The following is a 22,629-nucleotide window of genomic DNA, read 5'->3' on the forward strand; positions in this document are numbered from 1 at the left end:
AGAAGGATGAGCTTTGGGTATGCCTGAAGATGATAAGAACGGAGAAATATCTAAAAGAAAAAGCTGCTACTATCGTGTTTAATGCACTGCAGCAACTTTCCTGATTGCATTTATGTGGAGAAGACCTCTGAACAGTGTAATCTCAACTACCACCACTCACAGAGAGCTAAAGAAGATACTTGACGTGACATATACTCAAGTGGATACATAGATGAAGAACAAGTGGACGATGGAGATGATGGGGAAGGATGCTATATAAAGGGAAGAGGCATCTGATAAATGGGAGGGAGAAAAAGAGAATAAGAGAGGAAGAAAGATTTTACTGTAGCACTAAGAATTGTATTCACTGTTCAATCAATAACATTCCTCTTCGGACATCATTTTGTTTAGCTTTTAAGTGTGTTTTTACATTGGTTCATTCCCGAATACTATAGTTAACAATTGCTAAATTCACAACTAACCCAGTTCTTTCACCCACTCTCTACATATTCATTGTTTTGGGCTTAAGATACAAATCTTGACCCTACAAGTTTTATTTCTTAAATTTAAAATAAAATGTGGGATCACATCATAAATATTCATCCAAGTGAGTTATTAAGTACAAAAACCAAAGAGTCTAGAATAAATGAATTGTTAAAAAAAAAATAAAAAAGTGCTTCACAATAATTAAAAAAAAAAAAAACATGGACAATTTACATTTTATACCTAATAATATCCTAACAAAATTTTTTAAAGAGTTAACAAAATATAAAAATGACTATCAATAATATTTAAATTATAAATATAGGAATTATACTATGCATCTTATTGTATATTTTTAAGTGTATTCATGTATATGCATGGAGTTACAAGCTAGTAAATCAATAATGTATATGATTTTAATTATATTTTTTTGAACAAATTTTTTTTTTTTCCTTTTAGAGATGGCTAATTATAACAAAAATGAAATAATGGAAAATTATAAGTATATTAGTTATGATTAACGGTAATGAAATTTTATGCATTTTATTGGTATATGCCACATATTTAATCCTTTTAAATTCAATTCGAATGAATTAGTTTTCCATATATGAGCATCAAGAAACTTTATAATTTGTTCCCAGTTTACGCTTAAATTTTCAAGTTGTGGACCATAAAGTCTGCCCGCTTTAGATTTGCGTGTTGTTTAGCCTAACTTGGGTTTTGATAATTTATTGGACTAAAAGCCCGGTAAATAAGGTGAGAAGTGTTTCGGCATGTAGCCCACTTTTATAAGTGGGTTCACTCTCATTCTTTCCTTTTTGTTTTTGCTTCTCTTGGGCTTTTCTTTCTAGGATTTTATGCCTTTCTTTTTTGTTTATGAATTTTGGCCCATTAATTTCACGGTGCTATAACTTCAAAAGTGAGCTTTGCCGTTGAGGAAATTATTAGAATTGGCCTGCACTTGTTCAACGCAAATGGATTTGGATTGGGTGCAATTCACCCTTCCATAGTCCTTACACACCAATATTTTTATCATTTTTACTTTTTATTCACTTTTTTTATTCAACGGTTGAGATTAAAAACTGTTTTTTTCAACTCTCAATTTCAACCCCTTAATAGCTATTATCATATAGATATTGTATTTGATATCAATCTTGCAAATGGAGATGTTTTAACATAGAACAAGCAAGAACAAACTATACTTGAATAGAGAAATCGTTAAAATCAACTCAAAAGAATTTCGAAGTATAGAAAAATGCTAGTAAAACCATTAGAGTCAAAGAAGAAATTATGTAAAATTTGGTGATTTGAAGGGAATCATTATGAACATCAAAACTTAGGTCCTATTTGGATTTTTTTTTTTCATCACTCATCACTCCTCACTCAATTTTCGTCACTTATCACTTAAAATACCCAAACTCCCTACACGAAGTTTGTTTTGCACCATTACTCAATTATGTTTTCAACCAAAAAACTAAAAAAACAGGGACTCACACATTGACCCAATGTCATTTCCCCGGGGGGGGGGGGGGGTTTTTTTTCCCTAACTCTCATCTTTCTCTGCCTCTCATCTTTCTCAGCCCCTTTATTATGCCAAAACCCTCACGAACCAAAGATCTATAAGAAGATCTCCACCGTCGAAATTGGAACAGGAGAGCAATGACAACAACAACAAGAGAATGGCGGCGGCAATGGTGAGGGAATCGAGTATGATGGTGGATTCGAACGAGACTCCCAAGACTTGGGCTGTGGTGGATAAGGGTTGCGCTACCATGAGCGAAGGTGGTAGTTACATCTTCCAGTGGTGGTGATAGGAGCAAGGTGGAGATGATGACTTGTGAGATAATGGTGACTTCATCACTAGGGTGTTCAAGTGCAAGTGCGGAGGCGGGGTCAGAAGGAGGAGGCAGTAGGTGAAGATCGAAAGCGAATTGAGTGATGAAAACAAAAACTGGAAACAAAATCCGAATGGACTTCTTAGCCATGGGTCCCACCATTTTTGAATTATGAGCTATGAAAACAGCAAATCCAATCAGCCCCTTATTGTCTTTGGTCATGACTTACACTCTTTTTAGATAAATTCCTTTATTTAAGCTTGTTAAATAAAATTTTTTCAATTCTGAGTTTGGTTTTTATATGCTCTGTTTTGGTATGTTTCTTTTTCTTTTTTCTTTTCTCAATTTATTTTTCCTTTTATATTGCTATGAAGGGCTTGGTGGTTGGCTGGATACATGCGGTATAATTTCATCATATATAAAAAAGGACAAAGTCATATATCAGAAATGACAAAGTTTGGTGAAACTTGAGATCCAACTATTAGTAGTAAGTTCATATTTGTCTTTGACATATATGAGGTACATGACTCACTTAACCAAATCAACTAAGCATGTGTGTTACACATAACAAGACATATTTCATCTTCTTATTGATGGTTGGAGTCAAACGTTTTCTTATTCGAAAAGAGTTTAAACTTTTAAATTCAATAAGGAGCTAGTGTCTAAAACCATTGTTTACATCCTTCAATACCAACATGCTATATCAGCACATCACAGATTAATTAATAAGGCCTACCACTGTACCACACAATCATTCTTCATTAACACCAAGAGTATGACTGATCATTAATTCCTTCCAAGTTCACAAAACTTTCTGCTCGATATAATATGTTGCCCCTTTCTTTAAGTAAACAGGCAACTTGGAAGAAATTCCGAAGTTTCCTAGCATCAAACTTGAACAGTGAACTAAATTATGCAATTTACATTGTATTTGCATTGCATCAATTGTACAAAGTCCAATTTTGAGAACGCAAGATAATGAATTCCCAAATGTTCTTCCGATTACATTAATAAAAAACAAGACTTTATTCAAAAATATAACTCCAAGCAAGAATATAAACAACTCAATATTTCTTAGTTTCAACGACCAATTAGATTGGATAGCGAGCAAAAAACCTATCAACCATAGCAAGGGTTTCCTTGTGCTTGTACTCTGGCGCCGTGTGACCTGCACCCTATGTATATTATAGGACATGGATTAGTTGTATTTTCATTTTAATCTTTCAAACATTATAAACATAAAAAAAATCAAATTAAAATGTTTTGTGTTTTCTATTTTTTTTTTTAATCCGTTACCTTTACAGTTACGTAAGTCAAGCGGTACTGTTCATTCATGAACTTCACTTGGTATCTGCAATGAGCATAACAATGTGAGATAAAATTTGGGAAAAACCTTAGCTTCTATCCATGATATGGCAATTGAAATGATCATTTATGTGTAATTTTAGTCGTATAATTTTTTTTATTAAGTCACGTGACTTGTTTAATCAATATATATAAATAATCTTATAAATCGTCATTTAATCAGTTAAAAAAAGATAATTCTAAACCAATTTAAACCTAAAATTTTTGTCATTAATATTCTAGAAGTAATGCAAATCCTAAAAGTTCTCACCCAGCAATTTGACCATCAAGGTACCATGGACGCCATTCATCAAAAACGGCCACACCAAGAGCTTTTATCCATGCATATGTAGCAACCCATGGAACAGAAATGTCATGATCCCCACTGCAAATGAGAAAAATTTCAGGACAATTGTTACTCAGAATTCCAGGAAAATCAGTGAAGGAAAACAATTTGTTTTTAGTAGGACAGAAATCCACCTGTATATCAGAGCCCGGAGACCTGTCTCTGTGAGATTTTTTTGATATGCTACACTACTTGTGACATCTTCTGTGTAAGTCGACAAAGCTTTGGGGCACCTTACCCATGAACCTACGGTTCCCTGTCAAGTTTCATTAAATCATCATTAATATATTTTTTTTTTTTTAAATTTATTGATTCAAGGTGAAGTCTTTCTTACAATAAATAATGTAAGAATTATGTGGTTAAATGAATAAATTTACTGTCTTCTAAAAAGATAAACTTTTGGGAGAATCTTTAATGCTATGTTTGGAAGTTTTGAGAGAAAGGAGAGTAGAGGGGAGTAGAGGGAAGGAGAGTAGTGGAGAGGAGAGTAGAGGGGAATAGTTACCCTCTACCTTGTTTGGATGTTTTTAAAATTAAGTAAGGAAGATGGGAATAATTAGTCTTTTCATTTGTAATTTTGTTAATATAGTAAGGGTAAATTTGATAATTCATTTGATCAAGCATTTTTATGCTCCACTCTCTCTCCAATTTGGGGAAATTAAAAATAAGGGATTGGAAGGAGTTCAAACCCCTCCAAATCCTTCTCCCTCCTTCCTTAAAAATCTTCATACAAGATAATTGAATTACTCTTCCTCCCTTTATTCTACTCCCCCTCATTTTTTTAACTCCCAAATAGGCCATAATTTAATACATACCTCTCGAACATGAAGAGCTTTTCGGACTCTATCATCATTCAACCACTTGTAAGCGAGCACATATGTAAAGCCCTACAGATAATAAGTCGATCGAATTCATAAATTCATGTACATTTCAAGAATATACATGATGTAGCAAACTTCGACAACCACATTTATGAGAGAAAGGTAGATTTACCCGACACTCTAGTTCAGGAAGTTTAGTTTCTGAGAGGAGGTAGTTCATGGTTTTGAACTCCTGAACTCTCAAATCCCATTCAACCTCCTTTGGTTTTCCGGATGCAAAAGCACATTGAGGTTCCAAAATTTGTGCTAGGTTTATTTGTAGAAGGCACTGCAAATTCAAATGGAATTTCATTCTCAATTCCCTTAAAAGTTAAGAGACACAATTCATTAGCAAGATCATGAAAAGTAGTAATTTTTTTTTTTTTGGGTGAAAAAAAGTAGTAATATTTAATTTACCTCTTTGATTGCTTGAAGAGCTGTCACACATAGTGTATTGTTAATATTATAATTGACATAATCCTCGTGGCAATTATATCTGGCCGCCTAGAAAAGAAAAATTATTCAAAGTTAGCCATTAAAAAAAAAAAAAAAAAGGGTGTATGGATGGTGACTAAAAATGGATGACACCAAGCAAAGCAAACACATGAGTAAGTTACCATGATTCGCAAGCTTATAGTAACTAAGGCCATTGTTTGCAAGTAAATTGTTTTCCAAAAATGTTTTGTCTCATTTTTTGTTAGTTTTGAGTGGCAGTAAAACTTGATCAAACCAAAATCAATTTTTGTTGGTTAGGAAAAACACACTCTTAATTTAATGTTGAACACTTTTTTTTTAAAAGAACCTAAAAAGTTTTTTACTTAAGAAAACAGAACCCTCCCTCTCTGATGTGAGCGTACAAATTGCTTTTCAGGCTTTACAAACTTATCATGTATATTATATAAGCACACAAGTGATCTTGAGCTTGAGATTATTGATAGGGTTTCATGAGGAGAGGTCATCAAAATGAAGGCAAATACTAATTATCATCATTTTTTTGTACCTCATAGAGTTCATCTGATATAAGGTTCACCCTGTGCACATAAGGGATCCTAAAATTGACATCAGTATAAGAATCCGTCACTGGATTCCCAAGCAAGTATCCCTGTTACAATTCAAAGGAACCATCTACCTCAGTGATTGCCCAAAGACACAAAATGATTAATAATTGAAGGAAAAAAATTTTTAAATTTTCAAATCTAAGATCCTTTCTCTTCATCTTCTTATTAAAAGAGTAATACTAGTGATGCTATATATTTAATACATAAACCTTTCAAATATCAGCAAAGAGTAATTTAGAAATTCATTTTTTAAATATTGAAGTGGTATGAATGAAATTTATTATCACATCAGTTTGTAAGCATTTTATAATAAAATCGATAGTAGTTTTAACAATTTTCCTTATGAAAATTAATGGAGTTACAGGATTAAATCACGTACTTGAAGTTGCATTGTTGGCTTGAGTCCGGCTTCCAGACCTATTTTTCATAGTATAAACTAAACATTAGCTTATATCCATTGTTTACCAAATGCAATTAAATTTGTTCTTATACCTTCAAGTACATGTTTGACTAGCATAGGAACAATGAGACCAGAATAGGAATCACCACCAATGTAGAGTTGATTTCCAAGAAATTGTGGGTGATCAAGCAACCACTGTCACAATTACGTTGCAAGATAAATTAGAATTTTGCTTAACACTTAACAAAATAAATACACTTAACAATAAAGGGATAAATTGGTTACCTTCCTCAAAAAAATATAGCTTTGTTGTGCTGATTTTGTGTCTGAGGTATAGTAACCTTCTGAGGTTGTTGCATATGAAAATCCAGCTCCAACTGGTGCATCAATAAATATAATATTGGCCACCTGGATAAATTAATTATAATAATGAGTTTCCAATAGAAAAGAGGAGCAAAAGAAATGAAGAAATTTTTTGATTAAAGAGCAAAGCAAGGGTTAGTGATATATGAAATTATGCACCTGAGTCCATGCGTATGGGTTCACTGTGACTGCTGGTGAAGTCCCATTGAAAGATGCATAATCAAATGTCAATGGACCTGCACCCACAACTTCAAATCATTCACCGTCTATAAAATAACTAGCAACATACGGAACCTTACAAGACCAAGAGCCTTGCAATTCAATTCAATTATATTGTCTGCTCTAAAAGAATCTGGGTTCGAATCCTACTTCCCACTCCCCTATTGTTGTTAAAATATAAAAAAAAAAAAAAAAAAAACGTCGTAGTTTTCTCCTAACTTGCATCCATCTCAAAAGAGATAATTTCACATTAAGGCCATTCCTTCTTTAACTATTTTGCCAGAGCTGAAAAACATACCAATTTCATAGGCAAGTGCTGAGAACCCAGAACAACCAGGGCCTCCAGTTAGCCAGAAGACAAGGGGATCGTTGGCTGGGCTCCTCTCAGACTCAATGAAATAGTAGAATAGTTGCACTTCATCTGTTTCTCCTACTCCAATGTATCTAATTACACCAACCGAAAATTTTGTAGATGTTAATTATCTCAGAATGAAGCTACATATAAATTGTGTATACTAATAAATTTGCTTACCCAGTTTCAAGTTTGAAAGGAAGCTTGCCAGGATATCCTGGTACATATTCAATGACTGATTGAGAAAAGGCAATGGTAGAGAAAACCAGTAAGAGAAGTATACTCAAGCACATTTTAACAATTCTAGTGCTTGAATTAAACATAAGTGTTTGCTTTGTACACATGTTATTGATGGAACTGTGTCCAATATGCCAAGCTAAAGTTCTTGTAAAGCAGAGCACAACATCTAATTATAAAAATGGATATATGATTTTGACACCAAATAGGCTTTATGTGTCACCAATGGATTCGTGAATCAAGCTCTCAATTGGGCACGTGCAATGACTAATTGATGTATGAGATTTAGGTACGCTAGGTGGGTATAACTTATCTTCAATTTTTGTATTAGGCTTTTTGTTACTAAATGGTCAAAGAATTCGAAGTCTGTAAGTATATTCATTATTCAACAAACTTTCTTTACCAGCCAATAACAATAGAAGAAAGGAAGCAGAGATAGCCAAAAAAAATGTCTATGTTCTTATATATCTTCAACGTGGATTGTGTGCTTAGAAATTATTATTCAAATCATTCATATCAAAGATATGTTCAAATAGTTCCCTGGAGCTACCACCAAAGCAGAAGGTCACTACTAGCAAGTCAAACTTTTCTCTATTCAATTGTAAAGATAGAAAACAAAGTATTGAAATATTTCTGCATCAATTCTATCTTATTATTTTCTTGAAATAAGGATACCCAATATCCAAATATCACTTTTAAACTCTTCAAGCTGTGGCAAGTTTTCAAATTTTTAATCTAACCTAATTTTATTTCAGAATAAAAGATATATTACAGCTTTATTTAATACAAATTTGGTGTTTATACCAATGAATGTAAATCTTGAAGGACCCAAAAGTGGGCAGTGGCTAGCCATGTATGAGTAGGGATAATCGGCACCAGTTAGGTTTCAACTTTTTGGACCGTTATTAAAATATAGCCCACTAATCAAACAATTGGAAATTGGGTTAAGCTGCTATGTTAAACAAGAAAGGGGACCAATCTTAGATCATTCTCATTGGGTACTGTGAAACCCACAAATGCAAATACAAGAATGATATTATTCACAAAAAAAAAAAAAAAAAAAAGCATAAAAACACCCAAATGTGGCATTTTTCATAAAATTTTACAGCTTGCTAAAGTGGTTATATAAATACCACCGTAGCAATATTGTGTAAAGTTTTTAATTTTTTTTTATTCTCTTTATGGTCTATCCTTTTTTTTTAAAAAAAAAAGGCTTACTCTCCTCTTCTCTCCTAGAGTAGCATTAAAGTAAGATTATTTTAATATGATGCATTGTAAAATAAAGAATATGATGTATTATGTGTTGTAAAAGTGGATAAACCGATAAAGATGCCCATAGACATTTGAAAATAGAAAAGAACTTAACACTCTGTTTGTTTTGAAGTAAAACATTTGATGGGAAATGATTTCCCATTTTACTTGTGTTTTCTCTCTCATTCTTTCATTGCTTTTGCATTTCCTACATTTCTTTACAATTATTTCTTTGTTTACTCCTTAATTTCAACAACATTAATAAATTTTAGGGATCAAATAAAGAGTTTCTTCATTTATTTAAGGGTCTAGTTAATGAGTATCCTTAGGTATATGTTGATAGGTCATTTTTAAAAAGTTTTGATATCACTTTCATGAGAAATGAATAAATCTATCAAAAAATTCAGTTGCTTTTTTCTTTTTCCTATAAAAAACTTCTAAAAATATTTCATAAACTAATGTCCTTAAGGCATTTGTTAAATTTTTCCTTTTTTAATTAAGTGGTACATTTGATTCTTTTATCTTCACGAGAAAGAAACACAGACAGAGAAAAATGTTTTGAATTCCCAACAAGGAAATCTCTTTTTGCAACAAATTTTTACCATTTGATATGAAAGTAGTTAAAATGTGTCTAATATATAAATTTAGGAAGAAGACTTAAAAAAAAAAAAAAAATCCTTTTTTGTTTTTGTTTTTGTTTTTGAGAATCAAAAAAAGGAGAGAATTCTTTCCCCTCTTAAATCCTTTACCATCCACTATTTTTTTTTTAGAAACCTTTTCTATCCACAATTGATAGTTGTTTGGAATTGAACCTAAGCATGTAGATTTTTTTTGTGGGGGGGGGGGGGGGGGGGGGTGTTTGGGAAGCTCACTTTAGCAGAGGCACCGGACTAAGACTGTGTTTCAAGAATTATGTTCTCTTGATTTTCTTATTTAAAATAAGTAATCCGCATGTGTATAATACTTAATACTATCCCTAGTATTTATTAGTTGTCCCTACAATAATACTATCCTTTATTATGCAGATTTGAAGGGTAGGTCCTGTGATGCCGAGTCATGGTTTGATACTTTGATCTGGACAGGTGGTTGGATCAAAATTTGCATTTTTTTTAATTGGTGGTTTGATACTCCTCATGATGTCAAGGAAGAATTCAGATTGAGATTTGATGCTCAAGTGATTTGCCAACATGAAAAATCTTTTGGTCTTCCATCATTGGTGGGCCGCTCTAAACGCAATACCTTTTTGGACCTTAAAGAGAAGTTAGCTAGCAAATTGACAGGGTGGAAGGAGAAATTATTATCTAAAGGTGGCAAGGAAATTTTGATAAAGGTTGTTGCCCAAGCAGTGCCTACTTACACTATGAGTTGTTTTAAACTTCCTGATTCTATCTGGGAAGAACTGACAAGTATGGTTAGGAATTTTTGGTGGGGGCAGAAGGGTGATGAAAGGAAAATGTCTTGGACGAGTTGGGAGTCACTATGTGTTCCAAAAAGTAAGGGGGGAATGGGTTTTAAAATGCTGAAGGAATTTAATTTAGCTTTACTAGCTAAACAAGGTTGGAAGCTTTAGATGGAAACTAATTCCCTTGTATATAAAGTCCTTGAAGCTAAATATTTTCCTAACTGTGAGTTTGTAGCAGCAACTATTGGGAAGTGTCCATCTTATTTGTGGCGGAGTATAATGGCTGCACAAAATATTGTTAGGAGTGGAGTAAGATGGTGGGTTGGCAATGGGCAGAAGATTAGGATTTGGTCTGATAAATGGTTGCCAATTCCATCTACCTTTAAAGTAATATCACCACCAAGAGTGTTGAGCAGTCAAGCATTGGTCTCTGATTTGATAAACAGTGATACTGTGGAGTGAAAATATGAATTGATTCATCAGATTTTTGTACCACATGAGGCTGACATCATTTTGGGTTTGCCACTTAGCTCAACTCTGCCTATAGATACCTTGATATGGAGTACAACCTCAAATGGGAAATTCTTAGTGAGGAGTGCCTACAAAATTGCAATGGAGACTAGAGTACAACCCGATTTTGGTTCTTGTTCAAACAATAGTGATATGAAGACACTTTGGAAGGTGCTATGGGGTTTGAAAATTCCAAATAAGCTTAAACACTTTGGGTGGTAAACACTTTGGGTGGAGAGCATGTAAAAACATTCTACCAACACTGTCTAACCTTAAGAAGAGAGGAATTGTTGAGAATGATTTATGCGAAGAGTGTAAAATGGGCTACAAATCCTCAGGTCATGTGTTTTGGAGCTGCTTATGTGCTTCAGGTACTTGGGCTCTTACTTCTATTTTCTGCAAGCAACAACATTTGTTTTTTAATGATTTTATGGAGTTGTTTTGGTTCCTGGTGCATGTTCAGAAAAGTGGTGAGGATGTCCTCTCATTAGCTGTGACCATTGCTTGGGCTTTGTGGACTAGGCGAAATGAGAAAAGAAATGGAAAGCAGTTTATGACAGGATTTGAATTAGTCAAGTGGTGTGGAAAATATATTGAGTCATTCAGGGCAGCAAATTCTTCAAATTCACCAAGTTTTGGCGATTCATCAAATGTAGTATCAAATTCTGGAAATGCAGTTTCTAGAAATGAAGTTTCTGCATATGCAGTTTCTATAAATGTAGTTTCTGCAAATGCAGTTTTTACAAATGTAGCAACTTTTGTATATGCTGCAACATCTACAATTTCTAGAAGTTCTGCATTAGGCTCGGCAAAACAATGCAAACAGGTTTGGTTGCTTCTGTTTTTAAAGTAAATATCGATGGGTCTGTCTTCGCGAAACAACGAAAGATTGGGGTAGGAGTGGTAATACGCAATTGTGAAGGTTTGTTCATGGGAGCTTTGTCAATGAAGCTAAATCAGCATCTGGGATCCTTGTAAGCTGAAGCAAAAGCTTATGAATTGGGTATTATGTTTGCTAAAGATATGGGATTTCATGAGATTGTTCTTGAGGGGGATTATGTTATGGTTTCAAATGCTATTGCTAGCATTTCTCCTCCTCCATCTTCGATTGCATAAGTTGTGTATGGAATTAGTTCTCTGTTAAGTGCTTTTCGTAGATTTTCTATTTCACATGTTGGTAGGAAAGGTAATCGGCTAGCCCACTTGTTAGCAAAACATGCTTAGGGTGTTGAGCAATATGTTGCTTGGATTGAGGAGAGCCTTTGTTTCGTAGAACATGCTCTCTCAACTGATATACTTGTTTCTAGTTTATGTTAATGGAATTTTAGTTTTCTATCCAAAAAAATAAAATAAAATAATTGGTGGAGCTTTGATTTGGATTTGCAAGGCTGCCTTTACCTTACTACCCAAACCTTCTCTGAGACTTGAGAGGATATAAACTACCCCTAATTTTTATTTTTTTGGTAAAACAATAACTTCCATTAAAAATAGCGGATATAACTGCCTCATCAATCATCATCAACAAATAATATGTTTATGATGGGAACAATGACAAAGGCTTCAAGTCATAATTGGATTATAGATTCAATCAGAAAAACTTGAACATCGACTTTATGTATCAAACAATCCTTTTGAATTGACACTTCTTTTTGTGTGTGGGTGGCATTTTTTTTTTTGGACACATTTTGTATATATCTGATACATAAGATATATATATATATATATATATATCATCTAAGAAGCTCCGGGACTTGATGATATGCAACCTTTTTTCCTACCAACATTATTGATCTTTAGTAGGCAATTATGTTACACGTACTGTACTTGATTTTCTAAACCATGGTATTGTCCCCCTAAGTTCAATGAAACTCATATCGTTCTCATCCACAGAGTAAAGAACCTAAAACAAATTACCCAATATAAACCTATTAGCCTTAGCAATGTGATTTCTATAGTGGCCTTAAAAGTCTTAGTTAATAGATTGAAATTATTCTTTCCACATATTATTAGTGAAAATCAAAGTGCATTCATGTCTAATCGTCTTATCACTAATAATGTTTTGGTTGCTTTTGAGACTATGCACCATATAAGCTAAAAGAAAAGTGGGAAAATGAGGGAGATGGCCCTTCAACTAGTTATGAGCAAAGCTTATGATAGGGTTGAATAGGGTTGCCTAGAGAGAATTATGGTATAAATGGGTTTTCACAGAAAGTGGGTGGATATCATGATGAGATGTGTTCAAACTGTTACATATACTACAAAAAATAATGGGAAAACCTGAGGCAATATTATCCCACTAGGGGTTTACACCAAGGTGACCCTTTACTCCCCTATTTGTTCTTACTATGTGCATAGGGTCTTTCAGCACTTCTCAAAAAATCCATAGAACTTGGAACACTGAAGGGAGTTGCAGCATGTGCAAGGGGACCTAATATTTCCCATTTATTCTTTGCGGATGATAGCTTGATCTTCTGTCGAGCAACAAAGGAAGAATGCTCCACTTTGATATCTATCTTGGCAAAATATAAACAAGCCTCACGCCAACAATTAAACTGAGAGAAAACTTCATTGTTCTTCAGTAAAAATACACCCCAAGAAGTTCAAGAAGTCGTCAAATTTTGCTTTGGAGCATAGATTATAAAGCAACATGAAAAGTATTTGGGGCTTCTATCTCTCATCAGTAAGGATAAGTATAATACTTTCCATCAGTTGATTGAACAACTAAATGACAAATTGTCAAACTGGAAAGAAAAATTATTATCGAATGCGGGAAAGGAGATTCTTATAAAGACTGTGGCACAAGTAGTCCCAACATATACCATGAGTGTCTTTAAGCTACATAATACTCTTTATGAGGAGATGACTAGTTTGGTCCGAAAGTTTTGGTGGGGTCAAACAAATGAGAAGAACAAGATGGCTTTGCTAAGTTGGGATCAAATGTGTAAACCTAAGGAGGAAGGAGGGCTTAGATTTCGGGACCTAAAGGCGTACAATCTAGCTCTATTGGCGAAACAAGGGTGGAGACTATAGATATGTGCACATTCTTTAGTTCATCAAGTACATAAGGCAAGGTATTTCCCTAATGGTGATTTTCTATCCATGGAAATAGGAAATAACCCATCCTATGCCTAGTGTAGCATAATGGCAGCCCAGCCCATTGTCCGACAAGGAACTCGGTGGCATGTTGGCAATGGCCATTCTGTTGAGATTTTCAAGGACACATGGTTACATCAATGCTCAACCTTTCGTCTTACCTCCCAACCTATTGTTGTACCTTCTGATGCTAAGGTCTCCCTACTTAATGACCCACATACAGTGGCTTGGAGGATTGACATGGTTCAACAATTCTTTTCTCCTGATGATGCAGCAGCTATTCTGAGTATCCCACTTAGCTATTGATTACCCATGGATCGCTTGGTCTGGGCATATACACCTAGGGGAGTATTTACAGTTCGAAGTGCGTATAGGGTGGCTTTATCTTCATGCAACAATGGCCTTCATGGAGTTTGTGGACTTCATTTGGCACCTAAAGTTTGGCAGAAAATGGATGATGACATTTGGGATTGGTTATTACAGTGGCATGGTGTCTTTGGTTCAATCAAAATGAGGTGAGGCAGGGTAGAGCTAGATCTTTAGCATCGGCAATTTTGCAAAAAGCTTGACATCTTTTGGAGGAATTCCAAACAGCCAATTTGATTATATCTCATTGGGTGAAGGAGGATGCAGTGCAATGGTTATCTCCGATTGAGCCTTATTTCAAGCTTAATGTGGATGGGGCGACTTTCTCTATTCACAAGTCCACTAGTATAGGAGCTATTGTACATGATCATGCAAGAAGGGTGGAGGCCGCTTTGAGCAAGAAGCTATATGCTCCCTTAGGTCCTATGGAGATTGAGGCAAAGGTGTTAGAGGAAGTAGTTAATTTTGCCTGGGAGGTTGGCATTAGAGATTTGGTGATGGAGAGTGATTCACAGGCTGTTATCGATGCTTTAAAAGGTAATGGTATAACACTAGTGTGTATTGCAAATATCATTGAGGGGACACGGCTTAAGCTACTAGAGTTTAGACATACAATTATTTCCCACGTTAAAAGGCAAGGTAATCATCCAGCACACATCTTGGCACAATATACTAAGAATATTGATGATTATGTAACATGGATAGAGGAAAATCCTATTATGATTGAGTTTGTTCTGACTTAGGATGTATTAAATTTATCTTCTTCTTAATAAAGTTACAGTATTTTTATTATTAAAAAAAAAAAAAAAAAAAATTTCTCTCTCGCTAATTCCTTATAACCCTTTCCACGGTTCCTTGGGAAAGCCGAAATCTTTTATAACATCAAACTCAAAGCTTCAAAATGCCATGAATTGTACATCCCGCTAACCTTTATTAAGGAATCAACTACTAATTGTTTTCAACACTTTCTCGATTACATCAATGAAATAGTACAAAATTACAAGAAGAAAATTTTCCGCATAATGAGAGTAGAACCACTCCTTAAACTTGAAGCTACGGGTGTTAATTAGATTGGATAATAATGGATGAACCTGTTGAACATCTGAAAGCATTCCCTACGCTTGTACTCTTGTGGTGAGTGACCAGCTCCCTAAACAAACGATAAGAAAATGGTTAAGACATATCTTAAGCCCTAATTATTGATCGACAAAATTTGGTTTTAAATATGTTTGGATTTATCTTTTCTAATTTATTACCTGATAACTAAAATTACATATAAATGGTTTCTTTAATTAATAAATAGTAGGTTGGAATAGGATAATTTCAAATATGTTTCAAGCCAAACTTTTTCCACGTATGCTCATCTATAATTATGAAACTATTTTTTATCAATTTTTTAAACTTACCTTAACAGATGCATAGGTCAAGCGGTATCCATTACTAGAATACTTGATCGTGTATCTGCATTGAACAAATGATAAAAATTATTAATATGTGATATTTATAATTTGAAAAAGCCAATCCTGCTACATCTAAAAGGTTAAAGAACTTACCCTGCAATTTGACCATCCACTAACCACTGTCGCCAATCATTAACAATGGTCAAATTTAGCACCTTGATCCATTGTTGCGTTCCAATGTTTGGGATTGTTAGGTCATGGTCACCACTGCGGGAAAAATAAGCAAAACCATATCGTACAGCAAAATTATAAACATATTGCTTTAAAGAAAATGTAATCCTCAATTATATACCAATTTTATACATAAGGTATAATCCCATGGCAAATATGGATGTTTAGGGCCAAAGCCTAATTTATTGTTAAAAAAACACAAGTGCCATTTATTACACACTTGTTGTTTTCTACAATTTTACACAAAAAAGCAACCGAACTTGTGACTTGAGCTTCAAGTCACGATTTCAGTAGCTTTTTGGCATGTGTAAAATTGTATAAAATAACTTGTGTGAAACAAGTTTAACTTTTAATTATAACAGGTCCAAAAAAAGAGGAAGAATTTTGATGCAGTGAGTTAAGGAATATACTTGTATATTAGAACTTGTAAGCCCAATTTGCTGAGATTTTTATGATAATCAATGACACTGGTGACGTCATATGTGAATGATAAGCTCTTGTTGCATCTCTTCCAGTCATATATTGTTCCCTGATTGCAATCACAGAGATGTGTTTAGCACTTTGCCCCATCATGTTATAATATTACCACCATTACTAATGTTATAGGAGTCCAGTACCTCTCTGATATGAAGGGCTTCTCGGACAGTTTTATCATTGGCCCAAATGTAAGAAAGTGCATAACCAAAGGTCTGCAAAAAGTGGATCAATTTCATTATAAACATTTTTACACTACAAGCTGTAAATTTGTTTTTAGAGAGAGAGAGAGAGAGAGATTTACATGGCAAAAATATTCTGGCACATCATCAGAATTTAAGGTGAGGCCATCAGAGTCTTCCTCAAGGGCTCTTCTAAGAGATTCTCCAGATGGATGTGGAGATGTCCAGGTGCACTTAGGCTCCAGAATATGGTTTTTGTTTATGTCTTTAGTGCACTGAAAATTCAGGGAATTATTCTCTGTTGGTGTTAGATTTCCAAATATCCATACAAAGAAATATGTGTTTTAAGAAGAGTTAGTAGTCTCTTACATGCTTCATTAATTGAAGATCCTCGTAGCATTGTGATTGCGATGTGGTAACATCAGCGTAACTACCATTGCAACTTTCTTTTGCTGCCTGTAAAAGCATACACTATTTTCAATTTCATGATGACAAGCAAAACAAAACCATAGCTCGTATTTACAGAGGTCAGTTTCTTAGGCACTTTATAGTAGTTTTTTCAATTAAATTCAATTATGCGGTTGTATTGACTAGTAAGTCATAGTTGAATTTAATTGTTTCTATAAAAGAAGATGGTATTTGCACTACATTAATCAATGAAGCCATGTAATTGAATGTAATTAATGAACATAAGGTAGACTGCCTAAGAAAGTCTACTTAAGTTTTACCCTAATAGAAAAAGAACTCCCATAAAAAGCTGAACACATAATGAGATTAAAAATTACAAATGAACATGTTGAATTACCTCATAGAGTTCATCTGATACAAGCCCCATTCGATGGGCGTATATTATCTTTGAATTGTCATTAATGTCCGCATCAGTCCGAGGGCACCCAAGAATATACCCCTGAAACCATTTCAAACAAAGAGTTTTTCAACTCATAATTCTCGAAACCCACGGCCTAATTTATCAATGTGTTGAAGTAACTTTACGAGCTACTTGAGTCATTTAAGTCCTGCAATTCGAACAATTACCTTGAGATTCAGGCGTGGTACGGCTCCAGCATTATTAGCTGTAATATTTTTAGCCAATTTGAAAAATATGAGTCACTTCTATTTGAAAGTTTGTTTCAAATATAAAACTAAAATTTACTACTTTTTAAGAGCAAAATCATAAATTTAATTACCATCAGTTACATGTTTAACAACAATTGTGCCAGATATGCCTGAATAAGAATCAGCCCCAATAAATAATTCATTTAGCAGGTATTCTGGGTATTCTTCAGTCAACCACTGCATTTACAACAACAACAAAAATTACAANTGGGTGTTTGGGTGTGGGGGCTTGATAGAAGGTTCTTTTTCTTTTTGTGCATTACAATCCCTCATTGTTACATAGGGTTTTAGTCGATTGAATGTTTTTCAAAGGATGAGGTTGTCATGCAAATCAATCTAAAGCAGCTTTTTCTTTTTGGCCAAAAATGAAGGGTAATGAATGAAGAGGAGAAATGCCTTTCGATTGATGATAGGCTGGTGGTGAAAGTTAAATAGATTTTTTGCTATTGTCTTGGAGAGTTCAATAATCCTAAAATATTAGATATGGCAAAATTATATTTAAACCCATTAACTTGACCTGACTTGAGGTTTTTAGACTAGTAGGGAAAATGGGTCAACTTGTACTTGACTTATTGAAATGATGGGTTGGGTTGGGTTAACTAGCAACTCGACCCGTTTTGAATCTCATATGCAAAATTGGATGATTTCTCTTATTGGAAAGAGAATTAAAATTGGTTTTCTAAATGGTTATTAATGACATGGATCTCTTGAGCATTTCTATAATTGTGGTTGCTTCTAAATCAACTTTTAGCACTCGAGTTAAAATTCTTACTTTGCCTTGGTTTTGCTCATTCTTCGAGGGAGTAATGAGCAATTGTGGGTTGTCTTATTATTTTTTCTTAGGGGGAGAGACATTTTTCTTATAATGTTACTTTTGTATAGTGTTAGAGATTTTGTTTACATTGTGCTCAATGTGTATCATTAAACATTCATTTTTTAGTTTAATGCAATTAATTTATGTTTCTTTGTGCTTGTATTGAATAATTCTACTTTTATTATTTTTATTGTGTTGTTGGCTAGACTTTCATAGAGTCTATGTAGCCTTGTTGTGTTGAACATGTTAAATATTGCAATTGGCTAGTACCTGACACGTTTTACTTAGAAATTACATATTGCCTCTATTTGTGCATGTGTTGTGATTTACTTACTGTTATTTAGTGTCCTTGTACTTACAAACTGAAATTTAATCAATTAATCACTTGGTGTAAGTGAACTTAATTAAAATCAATATCAAGTCGTGCTACGAATCAAAATGTAACTACAATAACCATCCTTTATCCGTCAACTCTCTCGCTAAAAACTTTTCACGTGCTAGGTTTTCTCTTTAAGAAACCCTAATACAGTGAAACACTCTCACCTATCCCCTGATAGGCCACCTTTTCCCTTCTAGGTGAAAACATTAACACTCAACAGAGTTCTCTCTATAGAGGATCTTACAGGACACTGGGCAAGATTATCTCTTAACACAAAAGAGAGCCAAACCGTGGAGTTAGTGGATGATGTTATTGATAACTCCAAGACTTTAGTAGCGAAATTCTTCACCAAATGCAAAACAAACCTAGACGCTATCAATTGTACCCTCAAAAGTATGTGGAGATCTGGGGGAGCTTTTGAAATTTGGGACCTATGAGCTAATACCGTTTTAATCATCTTTGAAGATGCTGCTGATGTAAATCGAATCCTCATGCAAGGAACATGTTATTTTGATAAATATTCAATCGAATTATATACAAACCAAGTGATGTAGCAACAGTGGATGACACAACCTTTGATAGGGCATCTTTTTGGGTTCAAATACACGGATTGCAATTTACATAAGGAAGATCAACAATACATTTACAACAACAACAAAAATTACAAGTGAAAAAAAAAAAAAAAAAAAAAAAAACTTCCATGACAACATTTACAACTTCAATTATATTGTTTGGAACCAACAAACAATATTTGGCTTATAACTACGATACAACATTTTTCATTACTTTTTATACAACTGTTCATTAATAGTAAAATTGGTGCCAGTAGTTAATTCATGTAAACATGATACTATTCCAATCAGAACCTATCACTTTATTAACATTGTGTCTTGAATTAAGTTGTAGCTCTAGCAGAACTCAGATATAAATACCTAGAAGTACTTTGTAAGCACTACTTTTTGTTATTAACATTGGCAAAGATTATTTTATCACCATTTAACTGTGGGGATGAGTCAAGAGATCTAATAATCAGCTGCTAATGCTCTAATTGTTTCTGTTGTTGTAATAAGCTAAGAGCGTTATTCACCTTCCTTAAGAAAGCATAAACTTGTGCTGCTGTTTTTGTGTCTGAGACAGCGTAAGCTTCGGCACTTGTTGCATAGGAGAAACCAGTGCCAACAGGCGCATCTACAAATAAAATGTTGGCGTCCTGGGAAATGATTCACCAACATTCAATAACATCACCATAACACATCAAATTAGATGTAGCTCATGTGGAAATTGAGTACTAGTATTAGATAAAACGTGTGGTGTACTAACCTTTGTCCATGAGTATGGATAATAATATGTTTTTGGTATACCCCCTGCGTAGTGTGTCATATTGAAAGCTAATGGACCTACAAGTAAAGTGACATGATGTAATTAACGATATAGGACATAACCCGAAAGGATACACACAAAATTTTTGAATTGAAACCGTGACTTGAAGTCATCGTTTTAGTTCAAAAATGAGGTGTGTAAAATTGTGTAACAATTTGTGTGTAATAAACACAATCCAAAATGATATTTCTAAAAAAGAAACATTTATAATTTTATAAGTATTTGTTTTAGCTTATTTTATTTTATTTTATTATGGAGTTCATCAACCAACATGGAGAATCCCCTTTTCCATTTCGCCAAAACCCAGTACAATTCAAGAAAGAAGTTAGATGAACTTGCTGAACTTTTGGTAGAATAAGATAGTAGTATAGTACATATTGGATGAATCAAATGGTGGAATTTGATTCATGAGGGTAGGATTAATGGTCAGATTGATCCTTAAAGATCACCCTACCGGTCAAATTATATGACATGTTAAAGTATTTCAAAAATTCGGTGGATTTAGACTGTGGCTGCTTGAGCCAAAATTAAGTATAACATGTTTGAAAATGATCTATTATTGTATCATTTAAAATTTTTAAGTGATTTAGTATTAGCTATATTTTAAATGGTTAAATTGTTCATCCAATGCCTCTATGCGCTCAACCAAATGAGAGGTTGACATGTGATCAATTTAGGACATGTGTGGTGTCAAATCACGTTTTCTATAATAGATGCAAAGCCTAGTGAATACTAAAAATGAAATCTTAACACCGAAATGAACACTTTGTATTTTAAGTGAGAATAGAAGGGTCCTATTTCCAAAATTAGATCTATGAGGTGATATAAGAAAAAAGAAAAAAAAAAAAAAAAGATTTCCATTTAATCTTACAAAATGAAACAATTTATAAAGTTCCATATGGGGTCTGCATAGATTGCTCAAAATTGAGAGTCTAATAAGTCCTATCAAACAAAAAATATTATCAAATACTCTCAATATATCCTGACGTGATCCTCACTTATCTCACGTAAAAAATAGATTTTACCATAAATTTAATTAGCCAAACCTTTTATTTTGCAAGAGAAAAGAGTAACACGCCACTAAAGTACTGAAAAACTTACTCCTTAAACATATTTTTCAGTTAAGCATACCAATCTCGTAGATGAGACCATTGAAAGCAGAGCAACCAGGGCCGCCACTATACCAAAGCAAAACAGGGTCCTCTTTGGGGCTCCCCTCTGATTCGATGAAATAGTAAAACATCTCAGCTTTATCTACTGTTACGTACCTGAAAATCAATCAAAAAGAAACATAGTGTAATGAATTAGGTATAGATTTCAGGAAGGTAATTGCAACACATCACCAACAAAATCTACCCCGATAAGAACATACCCAGTATAGAGTTTAAAAGGAAGGTCACCATCGAATCCCGGAATGGTGGTAACGAGTGTGCCAGAGAAAGCCACATTTGCTGAGAAAAGCAGTAGAAGAAGCGAATGCAAACACACTTTGTTTGCATAATTTCCTGAGCTAAATACCATTGTTAAATGGTTCTTCTGTCTATGTTGCCAGTGAGGTCTGGCCTAGAGGAGTGTACAAAAATTTCTAAAACCCAAGTCAGTTTCTAAAATTATGTGGCTAAGATGACAATGTTTAAGTATAGATACCAAAGTAGTTCACATTTATTTATGGTTTTCGGTTAAAGCCAAAGCAATTCTATGACACGTTTTCTAGATGAAGTCAATAACTAAAAATAGTAGAAGATAGAAAAGAATTGTTGTTGTGGGTTTATGGGATTTGAAGTACGGTTGACAATAAGCATAGGGGAAAATCTAACCAAGTGGGTTGAACATTTGTTATACAAATTGTGTGTAGTAGTATACTATTTTTTTTTTTTTTTTTTTAAACATACCCAGTATAGAGTTTAAAAGGAAGGTCACCATCGAATCCCGGAATGGTGGTAACGAGTGTGCCAGAGAAAGCCACATTTGCTGAGAAAAGCAGTAGAAGAAGCGAATGCAAACACACTTTGTTTGCATAATTTCCTGAGCTAAATACCATTGTTAAATGGTTCTTCTGTCTATGTTGCCAGTGAGGTCTGGCCTAGAGGAGTGTACAAAAATTTCTAAAACCCAAGTCAGTTTCTAAAATTATGTGGCTAAGATGACAATGTTTAAGTATAGATACCAAAGTAGTTCACATTTATTTATGGTTTTCGGTTAAAGCCAAAGCAATTCTATGACACGTTTTCTAGATGAAGTCAATAACTAAAAATAGTAGAAGATAGAAAAGAATTGTTGTTGTGGGTTTATGGGATTTGAAGTACGGTTGACAATAAGCATAGGGGAAAATCTAACCAAGTGGGTTGAACATTTGTTATACAAATTGTGTGTAGTAGTATACTATTTTTTTTTTTTTTTTTTTTGATAAGATAATAGTATACTATCTGCTTTTATAAACGTGACTCTTTTTTTTTTAGTTGTACATGTAACTATTTAATGGTGCTTGGACTTTTAAAATTCAGAAGCTACCCTAAATCTTTTATATGGTAAACCAAATGCCTTTTTGAACTTTT

General features: G+C 33.9%; 2 protein-coding genes across 2 annotated transcripts; both read right to left on the reverse strand.

Annotated features, from left to right (window-relative positions):
- Positions 1-3,051: 3,051 nt before the first annotated feature.
- Positions 3,052-7,683, reverse strand: LOC112010624 (serine carboxypeptidase-like 18). Its single transcript, XM_024042973.2, has 14 exons — positions 7,420-7,683; positions 7,186-7,331; positions 6,828-6,904; positions 6,591-6,713; positions 6,398-6,500; positions 6,285-6,322; positions 5,848-5,949; positions 5,265-5,351; positions 4,981-5,136; positions 4,803-4,874; positions 4,122-4,243; positions 3,913-4,026; positions 3,594-3,648; positions 3,052-3,472 (listed from the first exon to the last, which is right to left on the reverse strand). The coding sequence occupies exons 1-14, from the start codon at positions 7,581-7,583 to the stop codon at positions 3,389-3,391; spliced, it is 1,443 nt and encodes a 480-aa protein (XP_023898741.1). The 5' UTR covers positions 7,584-7,683; the 3' UTR covers positions 3,052-3,388.
- A 7,244-nt stretch (positions 7,684-14,927) lies between these two features.
- LOC112010436 (serine carboxypeptidase-like 18) lies at positions 14,928-21,762 on the reverse strand. Its single transcript, XM_024042782.2, has 14 exons — positions 21,447-21,762; positions 21,206-21,342; positions 20,015-20,091; positions 19,782-19,904; positions 17,573-17,678; positions 17,421-17,458; positions 17,191-17,292; positions 16,755-16,841; positions 16,508-16,660; positions 16,347-16,418; positions 16,140-16,258; positions 15,652-15,765; positions 15,505-15,559; positions 14,928-15,248 (listed from the first exon to the last, which is right to left on the reverse strand). Exons 1-14 carry the CDS (start codon positions 21,593-21,595, stop codon positions 15,165-15,167), a joined length of 1,416 nt encoding a protein of 471 aa, XP_023898550.1. The 5' UTR covers positions 21,596-21,762; the 3' UTR covers positions 14,928-15,164.
- Positions 21,763-22,629: the final 867 nt, after the last annotated feature.

The sequence above is a fragment of the Quercus suber genome, unplaced genomic scaffold (genome assembly GCF_002906115.3).
Source record: "Quercus suber isolate HL8 unplaced genomic scaffold, Cork oak 2.0 scaffold_84, whole genome shotgun sequence".
In the NCBI taxonomy this organism is placed as follows: domain Eukaryota; kingdom Viridiplantae; phylum Streptophyta; class Magnoliopsida; order Fagales; family Fagaceae; genus Quercus; species Quercus suber.